Raw genomic sequence first — 23,495 nt, forward strand, 5'->3', positions numbered from 1 at the left:
CTCTCTTTACTTTTCCTCAATCTTTTTTCCTTTTCGTTTGACTCAATAATTTCCTTTTTTTGTATCTTCAAGTTCACTGATTCTCTCTCATGCCTGCTCAGATATACTTTTGAATCCCTTTAATAATTAGCTTTTCATTTCAGTTAGTGTTCTTTTCAGTTCCAATGTGTCTTTTTAGCTTCCTTATAGGTTTTCTGCCTGTTGATATTTACGTGTTTTTTTTGTACATCATTTTCTTGATATTCTCCACATGTTCTTTTATTAATAGCTCTATGAGCGTCTTCAAGAGAGTTGTTCTAAGCCTTTGCCTAGTATAACTGCGGTCAGTTTTTTCAAGGACAGTTGCTGTTGATTTAATTTTTTCCTTTGAATGGGCCATACTTTCTCATTTCTTTGTATGTTTTCAATTTTTTTTTGTTAGAAACTAATCATTGAATCTAATAATTATGTGGCTTTAGAAATCAGATTCTCCCTCTTCCACAGAGCTTGCTGGTTATTTTGTAATTGTTTTTGGGTTTGTTTGTTAGTTACTGTTGGCTGTCTGTGCTGAGGTTCCGCCTGAGCTATAATCTTAAGGTTCTTTTCTGAAGCCTTCCCTGAGTGTATGTGGTCATGTTCTGATTTCTCCCTAATCTGCAGTTGTTTTTGAATGTCTTAGTCTTTAATATCTGGCTTTCAAAAGAGGGAAAAGAGAAAGATGAAGGAGGGGGTGCCAGCCATTTGAAGTCCCTAGAAGTCGCTTCCACCTGGAGGAGGAGGGGCATGCCACAGTGTGGGAGGCGGTTCTTCGCCTGCACCTGTGTGGTCATTGGCAGTCAGAGCCCAGATCCCAGGTACGTGGAGGACAGGCTTTTTGGGTCAGCCAGGCTGTCACGGGTTGTGTGTAGGTTGCCCCAGAAACACATGCACAGATGCCTGCCCTGGGACTGAGAGTGAGGGGTGGGAGCTGCTCCTCTGCTAAGTTCACTGCAATTGCCTGTCCAGGCTTCCCCCTGGAAGCACAAGTCTTCAATAGACTCCATAGTTACAGAGTAGTTCAATTAGGCTGATTCTACTAGGGCAACTTGCGCCTGGGTGGAGAGACAGAGTCCCCGTGCTTTGTACGCCCATCTCCCCAGGATCCTCTCTTTTCACAATGTTTGTTTTTTTTTAATTAGTTGTTTTGGCTGTACTTGGTCTTAGTTGCAGCATGTGGGATCTAATTCCCTGACCAGGGATCGATCGAACGCGGGCCCCTTGCATTGGGCGCTCAGAGTGTTAGCCACTGGACCACCAGGGAAGTCCCTCCTGACAGTTCTTGAGAAGCCTTTCACTCTGTAAGGTGGTTCTAATGTTTCCTCGTGACCAAACTCCAATTCATGCTCGGCAGCGGCACCACACGGATGATGCTGGCTGCTCCAGCCCCCCAGCAGTTGGCTCCTCTCACTGCCGCACATCAGGAGGCATAAGTGATGTTAGCCCTGATCACCTGGTCACCTTCGTGTCTCCACGTTAAGTTCTCCATGTTAGATTGTAACTGACTAGTATTTTGTGGAGAGGTATTCTCAGATTTGACCAGTGTGTGTTTTCCTCATCAAATCCCCACACCAGCGGTGCTAAGAACTCTTTTCAGTCTACCATCTCTCTGACGATACTTGGTAAATGTTTTTTGTCAAAGAAACTGGGTCATTTTTTCTATACATTTGTCTATAGTCTGGATTTTGCTGATTTCACCATTGTGGTATCATTTAACCTGTTCTTATGATCCCTGTATTCCTTGCAGTTTACTAGTTATTTCTAGAGGCTTTATGAGATTTAAGTTCAACTTTTGAGAGGAGACGGGGAGAGCCCAGTTCACAGATGGTGCTGTGTGCTCCCTTCAGGAGATGCATAGTGTTTGATATCTCTTGTTTTCATGATGCTGCCAGTTTTTGCCTAGATATATTGTTTCATTAGGGGTTACAAATTATAAAGCTAATGGTACTGCAATACTGTAAAGAGAAACTTTTCTGTGATGACTGATTACCCCAAGATAGGAGCAGAATTAATTCTTTCCCTTTATCTGCCGGTTTTTAAAAATAATGAGTTGGTTTCCATAACATCTTCCAAAGATGAGTAAAAAGGTTTGGTTGGTTGGTTTTTTTCTCATGGATTTCATAACTAGTTATGTTTATTGTCCTGTTGATGCTCAGATTGTCCCATCTTTAGCCGCTTGGAGCCTTTTCAAGCTGATGCCTGACTATAGGCATAACATTGGTTGCCTATGGTAAACTTCCTTACTTTCTGGAATGATCGGATGTTCCAGGTTCATCTTGTGTGTTTATTGCTCCAGACCTGGAATCAGCCATTTCTCTAAGAAGTCCTGGTACCTTATATTCCCCCCAAAGACTTTGATCTGTCATCCTGCATCCCTGAAAATCATCATTTTCCAGGGCAGCAGAGACAGTGCTTTTAGGGTGAGGAGACCTGGCATGTCCGTGACCTGCAGGGAGGGAGAAGTAGAAGATACAGTGGCTTCAGAGAGCTCTACACTTATGGGGTCCTGCTGGGGACCAGATGATGGGTAAGATGCTTCATGAATGTTATTCCACGGAATCCTTCCAACAGCCCTGTGAGATAGGTTTTCTCTCCATTTACAGGTGTAGGAATTGAGAGAGGAGCTCAGATGATTCCCTAAATTCCCACAGCTCAAAAGGGCTGGGACCCAGCTTTGAACTTGTGTCTGTTGTCAAAGCCCGTGTCTGTCTGCTGTCAGGAGGAGGGGGAAGGCCTATTTTCCATGCACAGTGTCACACGGTTGTAGATGGCTTCCCCTAGGGTGTGTGGGGCCCTGTCCCCTGGCAGGTCTGCCCTCGCTGAAGCTTAGCCCCATGAGACAGTGAGCACCCCTTGCAGATTCCATGTCTCCTGTCCCCCCTTCTCCGCAGCAGTCATGTAGCTGCCAGACCCCGTCCCTCAGTCGTGGATTTAGGCAGAGATGACTGGTGGTGGATTCTCGGGAGGATTTATTGGTTGCCTGCTGTCTGGCAAGTCCCCAGAGTCAGATCCTGTCCCTGTCTTTGGTAGGATTCTTCTGGCTAGAGATCAGGGGAAGTTACATAATTATTTGTTTGTTTGCTTTTAAGGAAAGTGGAATAAAACATTGAGAACTGGGAAATAAACATCAGCCAAGAGCATTTCCCAGTGACCTTCATTTTATTTTTTTACCCAAGATAATATTAAGTTATGGGCTTCTTAGGTGGTGCTAGTCGTAAAGAACCCCCCTGCCAATACAGATTTTAAGAGATGTGGGTTTGATCCCTGGGTTAGGAAATTCCCCAGTGGGAAATGACAACCCACTCCAGTATTCTTGCCTGGAGAATCTCCATGGACAGAGGAGCCTGGCAGGCTGCAGTCCATGGGATCGCAGAGTCGGACACGACTGAGTGACTTAGTACGCAATATTAGGTCATAAACAGACATTATCCACCCTGGTTTCTCAGCCTTCTGCTGGGAAGGTTTCTCTTTTTTATTTCAGAAATAGCAGAAGTAGAGGCCTCAATCCAGTTCCCTGGACACCTTTCTGGTTCTGCTTCTCAGGGTAGAGAGTGGTGTCCCAAGAACCTCTTTTGTAACTTGGATGATTGATCTTGAAGGTGATTGTTATTTGAGGTACTGAAGTAACCTTTCTCTCTTTGCTAATACAAATGTCACAAGGTGGAAAACATGTGTAAATTCTCCAGACAGAGGGAGAAAGATCAGAGTTTTGCAGAATGTTCTGTGCTTTCATTCCCTTTCCTTGCTGGTGTCTTATCTGAATTATCTTTTGGGAAAGGGAGCAGCCAGTGCCTTGCAGTCCCATGCTCAGGGACAGGGTCCATGTAGGAAGCCCACCCTTCCTACAAGAGGTCATAAGGCCAGTGCAGGGTGTCCAAGGCTCACCTGGTCCACCGTCCATGCCTGATGTGGAGAGAGATTTCCCAAAGCCCTGATAACAAGCTGCGCCCCACCAGCCCACTCCTGCAGACAGGGACCTGCCCACGGCCTAGGGGAGGACCTTGGAGGGAATTGTATCAGAAGAGAGAGGATACATCTCCTTGCCACATGGCCTTTGCCATTTTTCTGGAAGCTTTATCTTATCTTTTAATATTTCAAATAGGCCATTGCCAAGTCCTTGGGAACTGGGCTGGACTGGGTCAGTTTGGCATTGCTGCCACTCCCTGCTGAGGGCTCTGTATTGCAGAGGAGAGGCCTGGGATCCACATTTGCCCAGAATGACCCTTTCAGCTGTGGTTCTGGGATGGATCAATGAGAGGCTCTTGGTGAATTTTGGAAGGAAGCCTCTGTTCTCCAGAAACAGGAGCGGGCAGATGACAGCAGTTTTGAGTTTCATAGCAAGAGTCCAGATCATGTCCTAAGAGCCCAGATCATGTCCTAAGAGCCCCTTGCTTCAGTGCTGTGGGCTGAAGTTCTTCATGATGAACTAATTCCCTGACCTCTCTCCCACTCCGTAATCCCCTACATTCAAACAGCCTCCCCTTTATTTGGCTCCAGCAGCTTGTGCGATCCTAGTTCCCCAGGGAGGGATTGAACCTGCCTCCCCTGCAGTGGAAGCGTAACCTGTGCCCCCTGCAGTCCACTTAACCCCTGGGCCATCAGGGGAATCTCAGCAAGTCCTCTTAAAGCACCATGTTTGTTAACGGAACAATCAACAAAGCTTGAAAACTTTCAAGTCTTCCATTCACCCTATTTATTCCTTAATTTTTGTCAAAGTAGTAGTGCACATGATTATTTTCTTTTTTTGAGAGGGGGTGGTTTGGCTGTTCAGTTCAGTTGCCCAGTCATGTCCAGCTCTTGGCAACCCCATGGACTGCAGCACGCCAGGCCTCCCTGTCCATCACCAACTCTCAGAGTTTATTCAAATTCGTGTCCATTGAAATGGTGATGTCATCCAACTGTCTCATTCTCTGTGGTCCCGTTCTCCTTCCTCCTTCAATCTTTCCCAGCATCAGGGTCTTTTCAAATGAGTCAGTTCTTTGCATCAGGTGGCCAAAGTATTGGAGTTTCAGCTTCAGCATCAGTCCTTCCAATAAATATTCAGGATTGATTTCCTTTAGGATGGACTGGTTGGATCTCCTTGCAGTCCAAGAGATTCAAGAGTCTTCTCCAACACCACAGTTCACAAGCATCAGTTCTTCAGCACTCAGCTTTCTTTATGTTCCAACTCTCACATCCATAAATGACCACTGGAAAAACCAAAGCTTTGACTAGATGGACCTTAGTCAGCAAAGTAACATCTCTGTTTTTGAATATGCTATCTAGGTTGGTCATAACTTTTCTTCCAAGGAGCAAGCGTCTTTTAATTTCATGGCTGCAGTCACCACCTGCAGTGACTCTGGAGCCCAAGAAAATAGTCTGTCCCTGTTTCCACTGTCCCCCCACCTGTTTGCTGGGGGGTTCTGGCTGTGCTGCGTCTTTGTTGGTGCACTCGGACTTTCTCTAGTTGGAGTGGGCAGCGACTGCTCTCTAGTTGCAGTGCTTCTCCGTGTTGTGCATTCTGTTGCGCAGCACGAGCTCTAGGCATGCGGGCTTCAGTAGTTGTGGCTCGCGGGCTCTAGAGTGCAGGCTAAGTAGTTTTGGCGCACCAGCTTAGTTGCCTCATCGTCTGTGGAATCTTGCTGGACCAGGGATTGAACTCATGTTCCCTGCATCGGCAGGCAGAGTCTTAACCACTGGACCACCAGGGAAGTGCTGTGTACATGGTTTTAAAAAATCAAATAGTTTAGAAAAGCTTCTAATAAAATAGAAAAAATCCTCACCTACATATGTCAATACACATTTGTCCAAACCCATAGACTGTAGAATACCAAGAGTGAATCCTAATAGAAACTTCAGGGTTCGTGTGATAATGGTGTGTAGTGTCGGGATCTTCAGTTGTAAGGGGTGTTGATAAAGGGGGAAGCTGTACATGTGTAGGGGCAGAGAGTGCATGGGGAACCTCTGTACCTTCTTCTCACTTTTGCTACAAATCTAACACTGCTCAAGAAGTCTGCTGGAAAAAATCCTCCACCTCACCTTTCCCAACTTCAGGCCACTTGCCAGACATGGCCATTTTTAGCTCTAATTCTTCTGGAAGCCTCTCAATAATATACCTTTTCTACTGTTTCCGTGCTCATCAACCCAAGATGTTATTTATCAACTTCCCATTCTATTAAATGAGATCTTCTCTCCTGTGTCTGCTGGTCGGTTGGTGGTTGGCTGATCTAGCTGGGCTTAGCTGGCTAGACCAACGTCCAGCTGCACATCCAGCTGAACGTGGTTCCCTGCTGCATGTTGGGTTCAGGTCAGCTCCACATGGATTCCTGCTGGGGTCCGGGGTGAAGGGCCAGGAGCTCTTCTCATGACAATGGCAAAGACACAAGAGGGAAGGCTCAGCTGCACAAGCACCTTTCAAAATCCTGCCAGTATCTCATGATCAAAGCACATCATACAGCCAACATCAGGGGTGAAGAAGTGGGCTCTGTCTCTAGTAATAGGAACTGCACACTCACATGGATACAGAGAAGAGTGAAAAATTGGGGCCACCCATCAATCTACTCTATTTCTCCTAATGCTTTTTTATTGATCTCTCTGCGAGTAACCATATTTTGGCTTAAATAATACCACAACACAGCCTTGCCCAGTGGTTGGCCTCTTGTAAGTGACCAACTAAAATACTCACTGATGAGTTTCTTAAATCTCAAAATCACCACTGAAGAATTCTGTTAGGTGGTTTAGGCTGGGAGGATGAAGAAAGCTTGAGTGTAGTTTCTTTGACATCAATCTGCCTCGAAACAGCTTTTCTCTTTCCCTTCTGTGTAGTGAAGACCATCTTCAGATGGTGTGTGGACAACGAGTTGCTACGGAAGCACCATTTGATCTGCCCGAATGATTACTACAGTGACTCAGTGCCATTTTGTTCTGCACCTAAAGGTAATGTGTCTGTACTGCCTTCAAGCCTCTGACACCATTCCAGGGAAGTTCTTTAGTAGCAGGACCACAGCAGCCACCTTTGTGCCATTTCCTTGTTCATAGATCTTTTGATCGTGGCTATTGAGAGGGCCAGCTCTGAGCATGCCACTTCCTCACTAGCTTACTAACTCCTACGAGATAAAAGTCTCAGATTCTCAAAGTGATGATATCCTTGTCAGTTGCCCAATGACAAGATGTGAAATTATTTTAAAATGTAGTTGAATGAATCACGAGAGGGCAGATCTGCAGACAGAAGAGCAAGGGAGCAAGTGTCTGATGGGCTCAGAACACAGACCTAGGGGTTCTGCATACCCCTTACAGGCCAGGAGCGACTTTGAGTGTGGAGAGAAGGTTGGGAGCAGCGAAGGCTGTGTGTGTGTGAATGTGATATGGGGCTAGTTTCCTGCGCTGTGGGAGGCAAGACCCTCTGAGAATGAGTGGGGTGGGAAGCTGTCTTGTGGGCTTAAGCAGGAAGGTAATGTTTTGGAAGTGTCACCGGGTAGATGCTGTGACCAGACATCTGGATGGCAGCCTGGTGGTGCCAGGCTCCAAAGATAAGCTCGTCAGCAGCCCCAGTCAGTGGAACTCTGATGATCTCTTGGGGGTTTGGAGCTGAGAAAGCCTTTGGGGTAGGAGGATGGGGGTCCAGAGAATTGAGGATGTAGATGAAGAGAGAGTTTAACTGATGGCCTGGGCCATGCTGACAGGTGAGGCCAGAAAGAGGAAGCAAAACCAAGTACCTGGGATACTCAGCCACTTGGTTTCCAACCAACTTTCAAATACTATCTTAGGCAGGTAAATAAGGATGGAGTTCACATGTACTGAGGATTTTTTTTTTCCCCCTGTGAGATCTGGTTCTATTTCTTTTTCAGATCAATTTTATTGGAGTATAGTTGGTTGACAGTGTTGGGTTATTTTTAGGCATATGGTAAGGTGAGTCAGTATACACATACATATAGTCCACTCTTTTTTAGATTCTGTTCCCATATAGGTCATTGCAGAGGACTGAGTAGATGTTATTGAGCACTCACCTGGCACTGTGCTCGGAGACGTGATGGTACCAGTTTCACTGCTGGCAACGTTGAATATCCTCATTTAACCTTTTGGAGATGATTTTACAGTCTACAAAGCTAGTACAAGCTTTGATTTCTCATGTGAGCCTTTTAAAAGGCGTGTTCACGTGTGCGGTATGTGTCCATGTGTATGTGTGACCGTGGTCCTCTCCTGTTCCTGGCCATGTTGGACAAGTGAACAGATAATACAGTATGAACCTTAGAGTCTCAAGGATACAGAGTAAGTTCCAGGAGTAACTGAGTTGCTGAAGGGCGATTATTTAATACATCTGGTGTGGGAAATATAAACATTTAGAAAAAGGAAGCTAGCGGTGCCTTTGATAATTTCATTTAGTCATCTTGGATGGGTCACCTCTTCCCCTGGGTCTGGTAACTTCATGTTTTTCCTGGTGCCACAGTTGTCTCTGTCCCTGGATATTCAAAACTGACATTTAGTTCTGAGAAACGTTCCATCCCAAAGAACGAGCTGACCAAGAAGCCCACATGCAGGAAGATGTCCTCTCCATCTGCAGAGGAGACGGACTATACTATGGAAAGCCTCACGTGGGACTCGTCTTTTAAGGCCAAACTCAGATCCAGAGCAGCCATCAAGGTGAGTTTGAAGCCAGGGTGTGGTGGGGGCGGGGAGGGCAGGGCCATGATGAGGGGGAAGGGGCTCCAGGTTATACACGTCATAATGAAGCCACAGCAAAACAGGAGAGTGTCCTTGGCCATCCGAGGTCACGGGATCAGCAAGATGTCAACGCACACACCCCCTCAGCCTCTCATTGACTCTATCCTTTTCTCACATTTCAAAGAAAACAGGTTTACCGAAGAATAAAAACTGGATGAACCATTTGCGGGTGCCCCAGAGGCAGCAGGAGCGGCTTCGGCTTGCCAGGATGGAGAGTCGGAACCGCTTCCTGAGAAACCCCCGCTTTTTCCCTCCTAACACCCCGTGGGGAGGCAAGTCTCTTCTCTTTCCTCCCAAGAAGCCAGCACGGGTAGGAGACTTCCAGGACAGAGAGCTGGAGGAGAGGTGCGTCTTCTCCTGACTCTTCAGAGACTTGGACCCTGTACAGGAAAGCACAGAAAGAAGGCCGTGGGTCTGCTTTGGCTTCTGGAGGGTCCTTGAGGTTTGGGGCCCCGGGGTCAGGATCCAAGTCGAGCAGGGCTTCAGGGCTGCCTGTGGGTGTGGCCTCAGGACATCCCCAGAGTCCTGGCTTTGTGCTTTTCTGACCTTTTCTTGAGGAATATGGTTAGTGTTGGCCCTTTGCTTATATCTGAACAGCCTGGGTCAAATGGGAGGCATCTCTATAGCTGTGTGCTCCTGCCGTTATATTCATGTGTCTTGGATAATAAAAACGTTCAAATCTGCTTAATGACAAGTAACTAGTACAGATAGTGATTTTTCTTTAAAAGAGTGTGTGCGCTCAGTCACTTAGTCGTGTCCGACTCTTTGGGACCCCGTGGACTATAACCCACCAGGCTGCTCTGCCCATGGAATTTTCCAGGCAAGAATACTAGAGTGGGTTGCCATTTCCTACTCCAGGGGATCTTCCTGTCCCAGAGGATCGAACCTGCATCTCCTTACCCACTGAGCCACTTGGGCAGCCGTTTGGCTATATTTCAATAAGTGTCCATACAAAGGGAATGATTTGCTTCACGGGTTCATAATTTTAATGGACTTAAAATGATTAGTGTGGGACTTCCCTAATGGTCAGGGGAATAAGACTCTGTGCTCCCCAGTTCTGGGGCTCAGGTTCGATCGCTTGTCTGGGACCTAAATCCCACCTGTCACAAGTAAAGATCCTGCCTGCTGCAACAAAGACTTGGTGCAGCCAAATAAATTGAAAACAAAAAAACACTATTAATGTTTATTTATTAGAGAAATAATATGCTTTTATTAAAAAAAAAAACAGAAAATATTTACTTAGGCTTCTCTGGTGGTCCAGTGAGGAAGATTCTGTGCTCCTAATGCAGGGGGCCTGGATTTGATCCCTAGTTGAGGAACTAAGATCCCAGAGGCCACTTGGTCCTGCCAAAAAGAAAAGAGAAAAACCAAAAATGAAAAGATTTGCTGAGAAAAAATAGCACCTATATAAACCATGCAATTAACATATTGGTGTTCGGGATTTTGTATGTAGCAGAGCAGCTCCTCGCTGTGATCTGTTGAAAGTCAGCCCTCGACACAAGGGTTTGTAAAAGTAAAATAAATTTAAAAAAACATATTGGTGTTTAAGCTTCCAGAGTTTTCCCTGTGCTATGTGTAGCTATATATATCTTCACAAAGATTCAGTCTTGCTGTAAAATTGTTTTGTGACCTGCTTTGCCAACAATAAAACCCAAAGGATGATGTGTTGCCAGTCTCTTTGATGGCTTGAATGTATTTATTTTCCATGAATCACTTACAGGGATGAAACTAACAGCCTCTCTCACCCTCCCTTTCCCTCCCACAGTTGTGCTGATACTCCAGTGTTTCTAGCTAAGCCCTCCATCGGATTTTTCACAGATTATGAAATTGGACCAGTTTATGAGGTAGGAATCTGGCTTCTTTACATATCCCACTCTGCTTCCTTATTTTTAAAAAGTCTTTGCCGTGGAAATTTTAAAACGTGCACACACACACGCAGGCCATACACAAAACTAGGGAAAAAACTGTCATGTTCCCTCCATGCCCATCACCCAGCTTCAGTAGTTGCCTGCATCCAGCAAATCTCGTTTCATCTGTTGCCCCACTGTTTCAGGTGTGTGCATCTGTGTGCACATACGTGCACTGGAGTATTTTAAGGGAAAGCTTAGACAGCGTGTCATTCTTCAGTTAATACTTTAGTGAGTGTCTCTTAACAGGTAAGGACTTTTAAAGAGTAACCATCATCACACCCAACAATATTAGCAGTGGTTCCTTAATATCAGCTAATATCCACTGTCTGATTTTTATCCGTTCATTTTTTTAAAAGTTAATTTATAATTGGTTTCTTTAAATCAGAAATCAAATATTGTGTTTGGTTAGAGTATCTCTTATTTCGCCCACATTTTTTTAAAATAATTCCTCCATTTATTTTTTAAAATGCTGTTTGTTTGTAGAAGAAACTGTAATTTCTTACAGCCTAAATCTGGCTCATTGCTTTATTTCTCTATTTTTGGCTGTGCTGGGTCTTTGTTGCTGCGCAGACTTTTTTCTAACTGGAAAGTGGAGGCAACTTTCTCGTTGCGGTGCACTGGCTTCCCCTTGGGATGGCATCTCTGTTGTGCAGCACAGACTCTAGGGCGCCAGGGCTTCCGTAGTTGCAGTGGGGGGGCTCAGTAGTTGTGGCTCTGAAGCTGTGGAGCACAGGCTCAGTAGCTGTGGCGCGCCGGCTCAGTAGCTGTGGCGTGCAGGCTTAGTAGCTCCATGGCATGTGGGAGCTTCCTGGATCAGGGATCAAACCCGTGTCTCCCACACTGGCAGGTGGGTTCTTTACCACTGAGCCACCAGGGAAGCCCCGGCTTTACTTTGATTTTCCAATGTTGTGTTAGCTTCAGGTGTACAGCAAAGTGATTCAGTGATACGTATACATGTATCCTTTTTCAAATTCTTTTCCTATTTCGGTTATTATAGAATTATAATATTGAGTAGAGTCCACTGTGCGATACAGTAGGTCCATATTGATTATCTTTTTTATATAAATGTGTATATGTTAATGCCAAATCCCTAATTTATCCCTCCCCTACCTTTTTCTTTTGATAACTATAAGTTTGTTTTTGAAGTCTGAGTCTGTTTCTGTTTTGTAAATAAGTTCATCTCTCTAATTGTTTAGAAATCCACCTATAAATGATATGCTATTTGTCATATTTGTCTGACTTACTTAAGAGAATAATCTCTAGGTCCATCCAGGTTGCTGAAATGGCATTATTTCATTCTTTTTTCTGGTTGAGTCATATGCCATTGTATTAATACATAGGCGTCCTGTCTTCTTTATCTGTTCATCTGTTATGGACATTTAGGTTGCTTTCATGTCTTGGCTATTGCAGGCTATACTGCAGTAAACACTGGGGTGCATGTGTCTTTTCGAATTACATTTTTTCTAGATGTATGCCCTGCAGGGGGATTGCTGGATCATATGGTGGTTCTACGTTTAGCTTTAAGGAACCTCAATACTGTTCTCCATAATGGTGTTCCCAGTTTACATTCCCACCAACGGAGTAGGAAGGTTCTGTTTCCTCTGCACTCTCTCTGGCGTTTATTGTTTGTAGAGGTTTTCTGTTTTCTTTCTTTATGGGTGCGCTAGGTCTTGTTTGTTGTGTGCAGTCTTTCTCTAGCTGCGGCCAGTGGGGGCTGCTCTGTCCCAGGCCAGGGGTCAAACCCATATCCCCTGCAGTGGCAGGGGGACTCTTCACTGCTGGACCGCCTGGGAAGTCCTTGTAGTTTTCGATGAAGGCCATTCTGATCGGTGAGGTGATGCCTTCTGGTAGTTTTGTTCTGCATTTCCCTAATTAGTGATCTTGAATATCTTTTCATGTGCTCTTCAGCCATCTGTGTGTCTTCTTTGGGAAAATGTCTATTTCGATCATCCACCCATTTTTTGGTTTGGTTGTTTCTTTGATATTGAGCTGAATGAGTATATTTTGGGGATTAACCTCTTGTCAGTTGCTTCATTAGCAAATATTTTTTCCCATTTTGTAAGGTGTCTTTTTCTATGGTTTCCTTTGCTCCGAAAACACTTTTAAATTTAATTAGATCCCATTTGTTTATTTTTGTTTTTATTTTCATTACTGTAGGAGGTGGATTGGAAAAGATATTGCTGCAATTTATGTCAAAGAGTGTTCTGCCCATGTTTTCCTCTAAGAGATTTATAGTATCTAACCTTAAATTTAGATCTTTAATCCATTTTGAGTTTATTTTTGTTTATGGTGTTAGAGATTTTTCTAATTTCATTCTTTTACATGTAGGTGTTCAGTTTTCCCAGCATCACTTATTGAAGAGACTGTTTTTTCTCCATTGTATATTCTATTTTTAAAAAAAATTGTTAGACTGCACTGGGTCTTAGTTGTGGTTTGAGGGCTCTAGTTCCCTGACTAGGGGTTGAACCCAGCCCCCCTGCCTTGGGATCATAGAGCCTTAACCACTGGACCACCAGGGAGGTCCCTCCATTGTGTATTCTTGCCTTCGTTGTCATAGAGTAATTGGCCATAGGTGCATGAGCTTGTTTCTGGGCTTTCTATCCTGTTCAATTGATTATTTCAGTTTTTGTTCCAGTACCATATTGTTTTGATTACTGTAGCTTTGTATTCTAGTCTGAAGTCAGGGAGCCTGATTCCTCCAGCTCTGTTTTTCTTTGTCAGAACTGCTTTAACTGTTCAGTCTTTTTGTGTTTCCATACACAGTTAAACATTTTTTGTTCTAATTCTGTGAAAAATTCCATTGGTAATTTAATAAGAATTGCATTGACTCTGTAGATTGCCTTGAGTAATACAGTCATTTTGATAGTATTGATTCTTCCAATTCAAGGATATACATGGAATATTTTTCCATCTGTGTCATCTGCAGTTTGTTTCATTAGCATCCTATAGTTTTCAAAGTAGAGGTCTTTTGCTTCCTTCGGTAGGTTTATTCCTAGGTAATTTATTCTTTTGGATGCTATGGTAAATGGGGTTGTTTCCTTAATTTTTCTTTCTCATCTTTCATTGTTAGTATATAGAAATGCAAGAGATTTCTGTGTATTAATTTTGTATCCTACAACCTTACGGTATTCACTGATAAGCTCTAGTAGTTTTCAAGTAGAGTCTTTAGGATTTTGTATGTATAGTATCATGTCATCTGCAAACAGTGATAGTTTTACTTCTTTTCCAATTTGGATTCCTTTCATTTCTTTTTCTTCTCTGATTGCCATGGGGTTAGGACTTCTAAAACTCTGTTGAATAAATGATGACTGTGGGTATCCTTATCTTGTTCCTGATCTTGGAGGAAATCCTTTCCGTGTTTTCCTTTCAGTAGTTTCCCCTCTATGTCCACTTAATGGAAACTCTTTCATAAGTGGGTGTTCACTTTTGTCAGAAGCATTTCTGCATCTGTTGTGAAGAGTGTATGTTTTTTATTCCTCAGTTTGTTTCTGTGATGTATCACACTGCCTGGTTTGTGGATATTGAAAAATCCCTGCACACTTGGGATAAAGCCTCCTTGATCATGATGTATGATCCTTTTAATGTATTGTTGGATTTGGTTTGCTAGTATTTTGTTGAGGATGTTTGCATCTATGATCATCAGTTATGTTGGCCTGGACTTTTCTTTTTTTGTGGTATCTTTGTCTGGTTTTGGTACAAGAGTGATGGTGGCCTCATAGAATGAGTTTAGGTGGCTTTGTTCCTCTGCAACTTTTTGAAAGAGTTTCTGAAGGACAGGTGTTGACTCTTCTCTAAAGGTTTGATAGAATTACTTTCGTTTGTTGGAAGTTTTAAATTCACTGTTTCAATTTCAGTACATATGATTTTGTCTGTCCATATTTTCTATTTCTCCCTGGTTCGGTCTTGGAAGGTTGTATATTTCTAAGAATTTGTCCATTTCTTCTAGGTTGCCCAGTTTCTTGGCCTAGAGTTGCTTGTGGTAGTTGCTGCGTTTCTCTGCCATCTCATTTTGTCTAACTCTCTGTGTTTCCGGTCCTTGTTGCTCAAGCTGCAGGGCCCCATCTCTCCTTGCCTCTGGTGTCTGTCCCCTGGCGTGTGAGGTGGGTCCACGGGCTTGGGCAGGCCTCCTGGGGGGAGGGACTGGTGCCTGCCCTCCGGTGGGTGCAGTTGGGTCCCGTCGCTCTGACGGGCAGGCCCGTGTCAGGAGCTGTGTTTAAGGCAGCCATGTGGTCAGGACGTCTTTCAGCCGCCTGTCTTCTGGTGGGCGGGGCCGTGTTTCCATCCTGTTTTGTTGAGGGGTCCCAGCACTGGGGTCTGCAGCCTGTTGGGTGGTGTCAGGTCTCAGTGCCAAAGTGCCATGCTCCGGGAGAGATCACACCAACGGGTGTTCCCTGGGGTGTCCACCACCACTGTCCTTGCCCCTATAGTGAGTCACCGCTGACCCCTGCCTCCCCAGGGGACCCTCCGAGACACACAGGTAGGTCTGGCCCAGGCTCCTAGGCGTTGTTGCCTTGTTCTGAGTCCCAGTGCTCACGTCACATCGGTTTGTGCCCTCCAGCAGTCCTGTGTGGCTTCTGCTCTCGAGCCCTGCTGGCCTTCAAGGCCAGGTGCTCTGGGAGCTATTCCTCTAGATGTCAGACCCCCAGGCTGGGGAGTCTGATGGGGGGCGGGTGTCAGAACTCACTCAATTGCAATGTGATTATTTTCCAGTTTGTGGTCACCCACTCGGCAGGTATAGGATTTGATTATTATGGTGGAAGTGCCCTTCCTGCTATCTTGTTGTGGCTTCTTTCTTTGGGTGGTAGAACATCTTTTTTGGTAGGTTCAAATCTTTTTTGTCGATGGTTGTTCAGTGGTTAGTTGTGATTCTGATGTTTTGTAAGACGAGTTGACCTCAAGTCCTTCTTTGCTTTCTGTCTCAGTTTGACTCTTGCTGATTGCTTTATTGTGGAGATGTTCAACATATTCTTTTATCCTCGATATTTTCTGTAAACTTGTTAGACGTAGAGACTTGATTAAATTCATGTTCAAGATTTCTTTTTCATTTTTTGGCAGGAATACTTCTTTGGTGGGAGTGTATATTTCTTATTGTATCCCATCAGGAAGAGTGTGATACATGGTTTTCCCATTATCAGTGATGAATGACTTCAGGTGTTATGAGCCTAATTTACCCTTTATAAAGGTCTTATCAACCTCTCATTTAATGCTTTAGTGGCATTAGATGGCTGTTGCCTAGATCAATTTTTTTTTAATTAAGGGTTATAAAATGGTGACTTCAAATTCTACTATTCTTTCTGCATTTATTATCTGTGATTTTCTGTTTTTTAAAAAAGCCTTCCCTCAAACTTCCGTTTATTTCTCCTCTTCCTTTTACTCTCCTTACTCCTGGAGATAACTGTTTCTGTTAGTTTGGGGTCTTCCATTGTTTCTTTTTGAAACCATAGGCAAATATGTAGGTATATTTGAACGCTGTCTCCTACTTACTGTCCTCAGTTCAGTACAGTCGCTCAGTCGTGTCCGACTTTGTGACCCCATGGGAGGCAGCACGCCAGGCCTCCCTGTCCATCACCAACTCCCGGAGTTTGCTCACACTCATGTCCGTTGAGTCGGTGATGCCATCCAGCCATCTCATCCTCTGTCGTCCCCTTCTCCTCCTGCCCCCAATCTTTCCCAACATCACGGTCTTTTCAAACGAGTCAGTTCTTTGCATCAGGTGGCCAAAGTATTGGAGTTTCAGCTTCAGCATCAGTCCTCACTCTCCTCTGCACCTTGCTTTTTTCACTTAACAGTATATCCAGTGAGCTTCAAGAGCTGTGTGTAGAGACTTTCCTCGTTCCTTTTCTCAGCTTCGCTCTTGATGCTTGCCTTCCTCCATCCTGGAGAATCAGGTCAAGACCAAGCTTGGGAGTCACCAGTTCTGTTCATTAGGTATAAATGTAGCTATGTTTAATGGTGACAATCCCTTCACACACATATGCACTGTACTTTGCAGTTTAAAGAGCACTTGCAAATCCATAATTCTTTAGGAGCTCTTATCCACTCTCATCCAGTGTGCAAAAGCACACTGATATGTCAGTCATTTAGGCTAAATGTTAAAGAAAGCATTTGTCTACTTGAACATAACAGTTACTCTCTTTTGGACTTCTGTGTTTGGGACTTCTGTGTCTAGTCATCACATTTCAAAGATGGTGAGGTTGGCAGACTGAGAGAAAGAGAGCTAAAATTATTTCACTTTGGGCATGGAATGGGCAAAGGGAGGGCTGCTAGGGAACAGACAAAAGGCATTTCTGTAGGACCTGCAGGTGCCCACTGTGGAGCCTGGAGATGAAGCAAGCACCGGCTGTGCAGGACCGTCTTCCCCTCCTGTCTTTATTCTTTCATGGCACACTTTTCTTTATCTTTCCCACCAGGTTGAAACCCACATGGGCAGGGGTTAATTCTAGGTTTGTTGAAACCATTTTGGTGTTAGTGCTCACAGATGGTAGGTCTGTTGACTGAATTACCTGAATACTGGTCTGCCACTTAGCCTTGCTTACTCCTAGTACAGAGTAAATCAAGAACAAAGGAAATGAGCCCCATTTTTCTGTATAAAAATATAACGTGTGTGTATGTGTGTGTGTGGGCTTTGTTTGTGGGTTGCCCACCCAGCAGGTATGGGACTTAATTTTATCATGATTGCATTCCTCCTCCCGTCTCATTGCGGCTTTTCTTTGTCTTTGGATACCTTTTTTGGTAGGTTCTAGTTTTTTCTGTCGATAATTGTTGAGCAGTTAGTTATGATTTGGGTGTTTTTGTGAGAGGGGCTGAGCTTGCATCCTTCTCTTCCCTTTTGTCTACCATCTTCCCCAGGGGTTTGGATAAGGTGTTGAGTGACAGCTTATAAGCGGTTTTAAAGATATCTGTTCCTTTAAAAGGTTGCTAAATATGCAGATTGTTTAAATATATAGGCAAGTATATGTAAAAGAATGTTAAAATTAAAGTACAGTGTAATGATTATGAGTAGGATCTTTGAGTCCGTATGGTTGGAAGAAACCACTCATTGCACAGAGAATCATAAATAATTAGCACATTTCAGGGAAGGACATCCAGTATCATTCTTTCATAAACTTTTGACACTGATGAAAATTTTTATTTATTTTCTTATTTGGGAGATTTTTTAAATTGAATTATAGTTGACTTATAGTGTTGTGTTAATGTCTGCTGTATAGCAAGGTGGTTCAGTTAAACATACATGCACGTTGTTTTCTTTTTAAATACTCTGTAGCATTAAGGTTCAGAGAAGGCAATGGCACCCCACTCCAGTACTCTTGCCTGGAGAATCCCATGGACAGAGGAGCCTGGTAGGCTGCAGTCCATGGGGTTGCTAGAGTCAGACACAACTGAGCATCTTCACTTTTACTTTTCACTTTTATGCATTGGAGAAGGAAATGGCAGCCCACTCCAGTGTTCTTGCCTGGAGAATCCCAGGGACAGGGGAGCCTGGTGGGCTGCCGTCTATGGGATCGCACAGAGTCGGACACAACTGAAGTGACTCAGCAGCAGCAGCATTAAGGTTTATCACAGGATACTGAAGATCGTTCTCTGTGCTATACAGTAGGACCTGTTGTCTGTCCATTCTGTCTGTAACAGCTTACATCTGCTAACCCCAATCTCCAACTCCATCCTTCCCCCAACCCCCTTGGCAACCAGGTCTATTCTTTATGTCCATGACTCTCTTTCTGTTTCATAGACAGGTTCACTTGTGGTATATTTCAGATTTCATGTGTAAGTTAGATCATATGGTACTTGTCTTTCTCTTTCTAACTTACTTCACTTAGTATGATAATCCCTAGTTGCATCCATGCTGCTGCAGATGGCGTTATTTTGTTCTTTTTTAATTGCTGGGTAGTATTTCATTGTATATAAGCACCGCAGCTTCTTTATTGATTCCTTCGTTGATGGACATTTAGGTCGTTTCCCTGTATTGGCATTATTCCCTGTTGTGAATAGTGCTGCTGTGAACACAGGGGTGTATTCATCTTTTTGGATTAGAGTTTTATTTGGATATGTGCCCAGGAGTTGGATTGCTGGTAATTCTGTTTTTAGTTTTCTCAGGAACATTCCATACTGTTTTCCACAGTGGCTGTACCAACTTACATTCCCACCCACCAACAACGTAGGAGAGTTCCCTTTTCTGCCAGTGGCAGAGAGTTGCCCACATCCTCTCCAGCATTTGTTATTTGTAGAGTTTTTAATGATAACCATTCTGACTGCTGTGAGGTGGTACCTCATTGTAGTTTTGATTTGCATTTTTCTGATAATTAGTGATGTTGAGCCTATTGACCATTTGCATTTCTTCCTTGGAGAGATGTCTGTTTAGATCTGCTCATTTTTCAATTAGGTTCCTTGTTTTTTTATTGTTGAGTTGTTTGAGCTCTTTGTATATTTTGAAAATTAAGTCCTTAATGGTCCTATGGTTTGCAAATATTTTCTCCCGTTCTGTGGGTTGTCTATTCAAAAAAAATTTTTTTTAAGTTTTCCTTTGCTGTGCAAAAACTTGCAAGTTTGATTAGGTCCCACTCATTTATGTTTGGTCTTATTTATGTTGCCTTGGAAGACTTACCTTAGAAAATGTTGATATGGTTTATGTCAGAGAATGTTTTGCCTATGAGCTTTTCTAGGAGTTTTATGTTTGTTAATGTTTATTTTATGTATTTGTGTATTCCTGTATTAGGCGCATTTATGTTGACGAGTATAAAATCCTCCTCCTGTCTTTTTTCTTCATATGGTATCTTTCTTTATGGCCTTTGTTTTAAAGTCTGTTTTCTCTGAAATGCGTTTTCTGTCCCCTTACTTTCAATCTGTGTGTTTCCTTTGCTCTAAAGTGTGTCTCCTAGGAGCAGCATATTGTAGGCTCTTTTTTTTTTTTTATTTTAAATCCAGTCTGCCACTCTGTGTCTTTTGACTGGAGCATTTAGTCCGTTGACATTTAAGGTAATAACTGATAGACGTGTATATTGCCATTTTAAACCTTATTTTCCAGTTGATTTTATGTTTCTTCTTTGTCTCTTTCGTTTTCTCTTGTAGTTTGATTTTCTTTTGGATTATACTTATGTTCTCTTCTTTTTGTTTTTGTTAACCTATTTTATGTTTCTGATTTGTGATTACCCTGTTTTTCAAGTCTGTTAAGAACATTCTATATCTACTTACCTTAGATTGGGAGTCATACAGGCTCAAACACATCGTAGGAAAGAAAAAAAATCTACATTTTCTTACTGTCCTCCCCCACATTTTATGATTCTGATGTCCTCTTTTACATCTTCCTGTTCATCCTTTTGCTGTTCATTGTGGTTTCATCACTTTCACCAAAATATTTTTATTTTTAAAAAAATCTGTGTTTGGGGCTTCCCAGGTGGTACTAGGGGTAAAGAACCCGCCTGCCAATGCAGGAGAGAGACATATTGGACGCAGATTTGATCCCTGGGTTGGAAGTTCGCCTGGAGGAGGGCATGGCAACCCACTCCAGTATCCTTGCCTGGAGGATCCCATGGACAGAGGAGCCTGGAGGGCTAGAGTCCATGGGTCACGAACAGCTGGACACAACTGAAGTGATTTAGCATGCATGTACTGGTTTATTTAGGTGATTTGCTTTCCAGTTGTGATTTTCTCTTTCCTATAGATTCTTTCTTCTTTTTTATTTAGGGAAGACCTTTCAATATTTCCTTTAGGATAGGTTTACTATTGCTGTATTCTTTTAATTTTTGCTTGTCTGAGAAATTCTCTCTCCCCTCCTATTCTAAATGATAATCTTGCTGGGTAGAGTATCCTAGGTCGCAGATTTTTCCCTTTCAGGACTTTGAATATATCTTACCATTTCCTTCTGGCCTGCAGCTTTTCTGTAGAGGAATGAGCTGATAGCCTTACGGGGGTTCCCTTGTAATTAGCTCTTTGTTTTTCTCTTGCTACCTTTATAACCCTCCTTATCTTTTACTTTTGCCATTTTTATTATGTCTTGGTGTAGGTCTGTTTGGGTTTACCTTGTTTGGGACTCTGTGTTTCCTGTACGTCCTGTTTCCTTCTTTAGATTTGGGAAGTTTTCAGCCATAGTTCCGTCAAATACTTTTTCGATCCCCTTTTCTCTTTCTTGCCCTTCTGAAATCCCAATTATGCATAGATTGGCACACTTTCAGTGCAGTTCAGTTGCTCAGTCGTGTCTGACTCTTTGTGACCCCATGAACTGCAGCACGCCAGGCCTCCCTGTCCATCACCAACTCCCGAAGTTACCCAAACTCATATCCATTGAGTCAGTGATGCCATCTAACTATCATATCCTCTGTTGTCCCCTGCTCCTCCTGCCCTCAATCTTTCCCAACATCAAGGTCTTTTCAAATGAGTCAGCTGTTTGTATCAGTTGGCCAAAATATTGGAGTTTCAGCTTCAACATCAGTCCTTCCAATGATCATCCAGTCCTGATTTCCTTCAGAATGGACTGGTTGGATCTCCTTGCAGTCCAAGGGACTCTCAAGAGTCTTCTCCAACACCACAGTTCAAAAGCATCAATTCTTCAGTGTTCAGCTTTCTTTATGGTCCAGCTCTCACATCAATACATGACTACTGGAAAAACCATAGCTTTGACTAGACAGACCTTTGATGGCAATGTAAAGTCTCTGCTTTTTAATATGCTGTCTAGGTTGGTCTTAACTTTTCTTCCAAGGAGTAAGCGTCTTTTAATTTCATGGCTGCAGTTGCCATCTGCAGTGATTTTGGAGTCCAAAAAATTAAAGTCAGCCACTGTTTCCCCATCTATTTGCCATGAAGTGATGGGACCGGATGCCATGATCTTCATTTTCTGAATGTTGAGTATTAAGCCAACTTTTTCATTCTCCTCTTTCACTTTCATCAAGAGGCTCTTTAGTTCTTCTTCACTTTCTGCCATAAGGGTGGTGTCATCTGCATATCTGAGGTTATTGATATTTCTCCCGGCAATCTTGATTCCAGCTTCTGATTCCTCCAGCCCAGCGTTTCTCATGATGTACTCTGCATATAAGTTAAGTAAGCAGGGTGACAATAGACAGCCTTGACGTACTCCTTTTCCTATTTGGAACCAGTCTGTTGTTCCATGTCCAGTTCTAACTGTTGCTTCCTGACCTGCATTCAGGTTTCTCAAGAGGCAGGTCAGGTGGTCTGGTATTCCCATCTCTTTCAGAATTTTCCACAGTTTATTGTGAGCCTCACAGTCAAGGCTTTGGCACAGTCAGTCAAGCAGAAGTAGACGGCATGCTTTAGATTATCCTATAGAGCTCCTGTTTTCCTTTTCTTCATTTGGCTTTCTGTCTGCCATCCTGATTGGGTGATTTCCCTTATTCTAGCCTCAAGATCACTTATTCGTTCTTCTGCATTATTTGTTCTGCTGTTCATTGCCGTTAGTTCAGTTTTAGCCTCGGAAATGAGTTTTATAATTTTTCTTGGTTCCTCTTTATAGTTCCTAGTTCCTCTTTACAATATACTCTGCATTTCTGTTGATACCCTTTCTTAATTTGTTCAGTATTTTCATTATTTCCTTTTTGAAATTGGTGTTTGTTAGACTGAAGAGGTCTGTTTCATTGTTTATTCTTTCAGGGGAATTCTCTCGGTCTTATAACTGGGAGTGGTTCCCCTGCTTCTTCATTTTACTCATGTTTCTCTTGCTCTCTGAGTTTATGAAAAGCAGTTATTTACTGTGGTCTTGGAAGGCCATTTGTCTGTGGGAGCATTCCTGTGTGGCTTGTGTGGGTTTAGTATTTTTTTGGTGCAAGGACTGTTTTCAGTATGGATGCCTGTCGTCTCTTCTCAGCCTGTGTTGGCCACTATGATGCCGCAGCTAGTGCCTGGGCCTGGAGCTCTCAGAGGCAGTGGCTGCTCACATGTGCCCCCGGAACACAAAGTGGGAGTGGACTCACAACGCCTCCTGGAGTTTGTAAGGGCTGTGGCAGCAGTTAGTGGCTGCTCCGGAGTCTAGGACCGATGGAGCGGGCAGCTCAAGACCGCTCCTGAAGCCCAGGGGCAGCAGCAGGAGGGAGAGGCTCAGGACCACACTCCTGTCCTGCTTCTTGAGAACTCCTGCAGGGAAAAAGGCTGCAGCGATGGGTTCCGTCCCTCCCCTCATAGTGGTGCCCGGCTTCTGGTGCTGCCCAGGCTTCCTTCTCTGAGGTGCAGTTGCATCGGATTCCAGCCTCTTCAGACTGTTTCCACACAGTCCACCCCTAGCCCCCTCTCTGGGTCTGATCTCTGAAACCCAAGCTTCCCCACCCAGCCCCCACCCGTCCCAAGCAGACGTGCATCTGAGACTGAGGAGTGCGGGCAGAGGCACTGGCCGTCTGTGCGGGTCTCTCTCCGTTCTAGCTGCTGCAAGCAAGGTGTGTTCTCATCCGAGGCCCTGAAGCGCCCCCTCTGTCCAGACTGATCTCCCCGCCAGCAGGCGGACTTCCCAGCAGGCAAGAAGCTTTCCTCTTTCACGGCTCCCTCCCATGGCCGCAGGTTCCATTCCGATTCCTCTCTCTCTCTTTTTTTTTCCCTTGCCTTTTCTTTTGTCATACCCAGTTCCATGGAGATTTTCTTGCCCTTTCAGAGGTCCGAGGTCTTCTGCCAGTGTCCCATAGATATTCTGTGAGAATCCTTCCGCATGTAGATTATTTTTGATGTATCTGAAAGGAGGTGAGCTTCATGTCCTTCTACTCCGCTGTCTTGATCCTGGACCTAATGAAACCTTTTAAATTAAAAAATATACGTGAATGAGAATTAGGTTTTTCACTGTTGCAAAAAGAAGTTACACATAAGGAAAGGAAGAATGCTAGAATGAACTCTATGCTGCTGGATTGTATTTGGAAGTATAAATATGAATTCATGATTTAA

At 43.8% G+C, this 23,495-nt stretch overlaps 1 protein-coding gene across 4 annotated transcripts in view; it reads left to right on the forward strand.

Annotated features, from left to right (window-relative positions):
• The window catches only part of DLEC1 (DLEC1 cilia and flagella associated protein), an 88,011-nt gene that overhangs the window by 9,376 nt on the left and 55,140 nt on the right, over positions 1-23,495 (forward strand). For all 4 annotated transcript variants that reach the window (XM_069561469.1, XM_069561470.1, XM_069561471.1 and 1 more), the window contains exons 3-6: positions 6,820-6,930; positions 8,441-8,634; positions 8,840-9,060; positions 10,481-10,559. In XM_069561469.1, the coding sequence (XP_069417570.1) occupies positions 6,820-6,930; positions 8,441-8,634; positions 8,840-9,060; positions 10,481-10,559 (605 nt within the window). The remainder of the gene's footprint in view (positions 1-6,819; positions 6,931-8,440; positions 8,635-8,839; positions 9,061-10,480; positions 10,560-23,495) is intronic.

The sequence above is a fragment of the Ovis canadensis genome, chromosome 19 (genome assembly GCF_042477335.2).
Source record: "Ovis canadensis isolate MfBH-ARS-UI-01 breed Bighorn chromosome 19, ARS-UI_OviCan_v2, whole genome shotgun sequence".
In the NCBI taxonomy this organism is placed as follows: domain Eukaryota; kingdom Metazoa; phylum Chordata; class Mammalia; order Artiodactyla; family Bovidae; genus Ovis; species Ovis canadensis.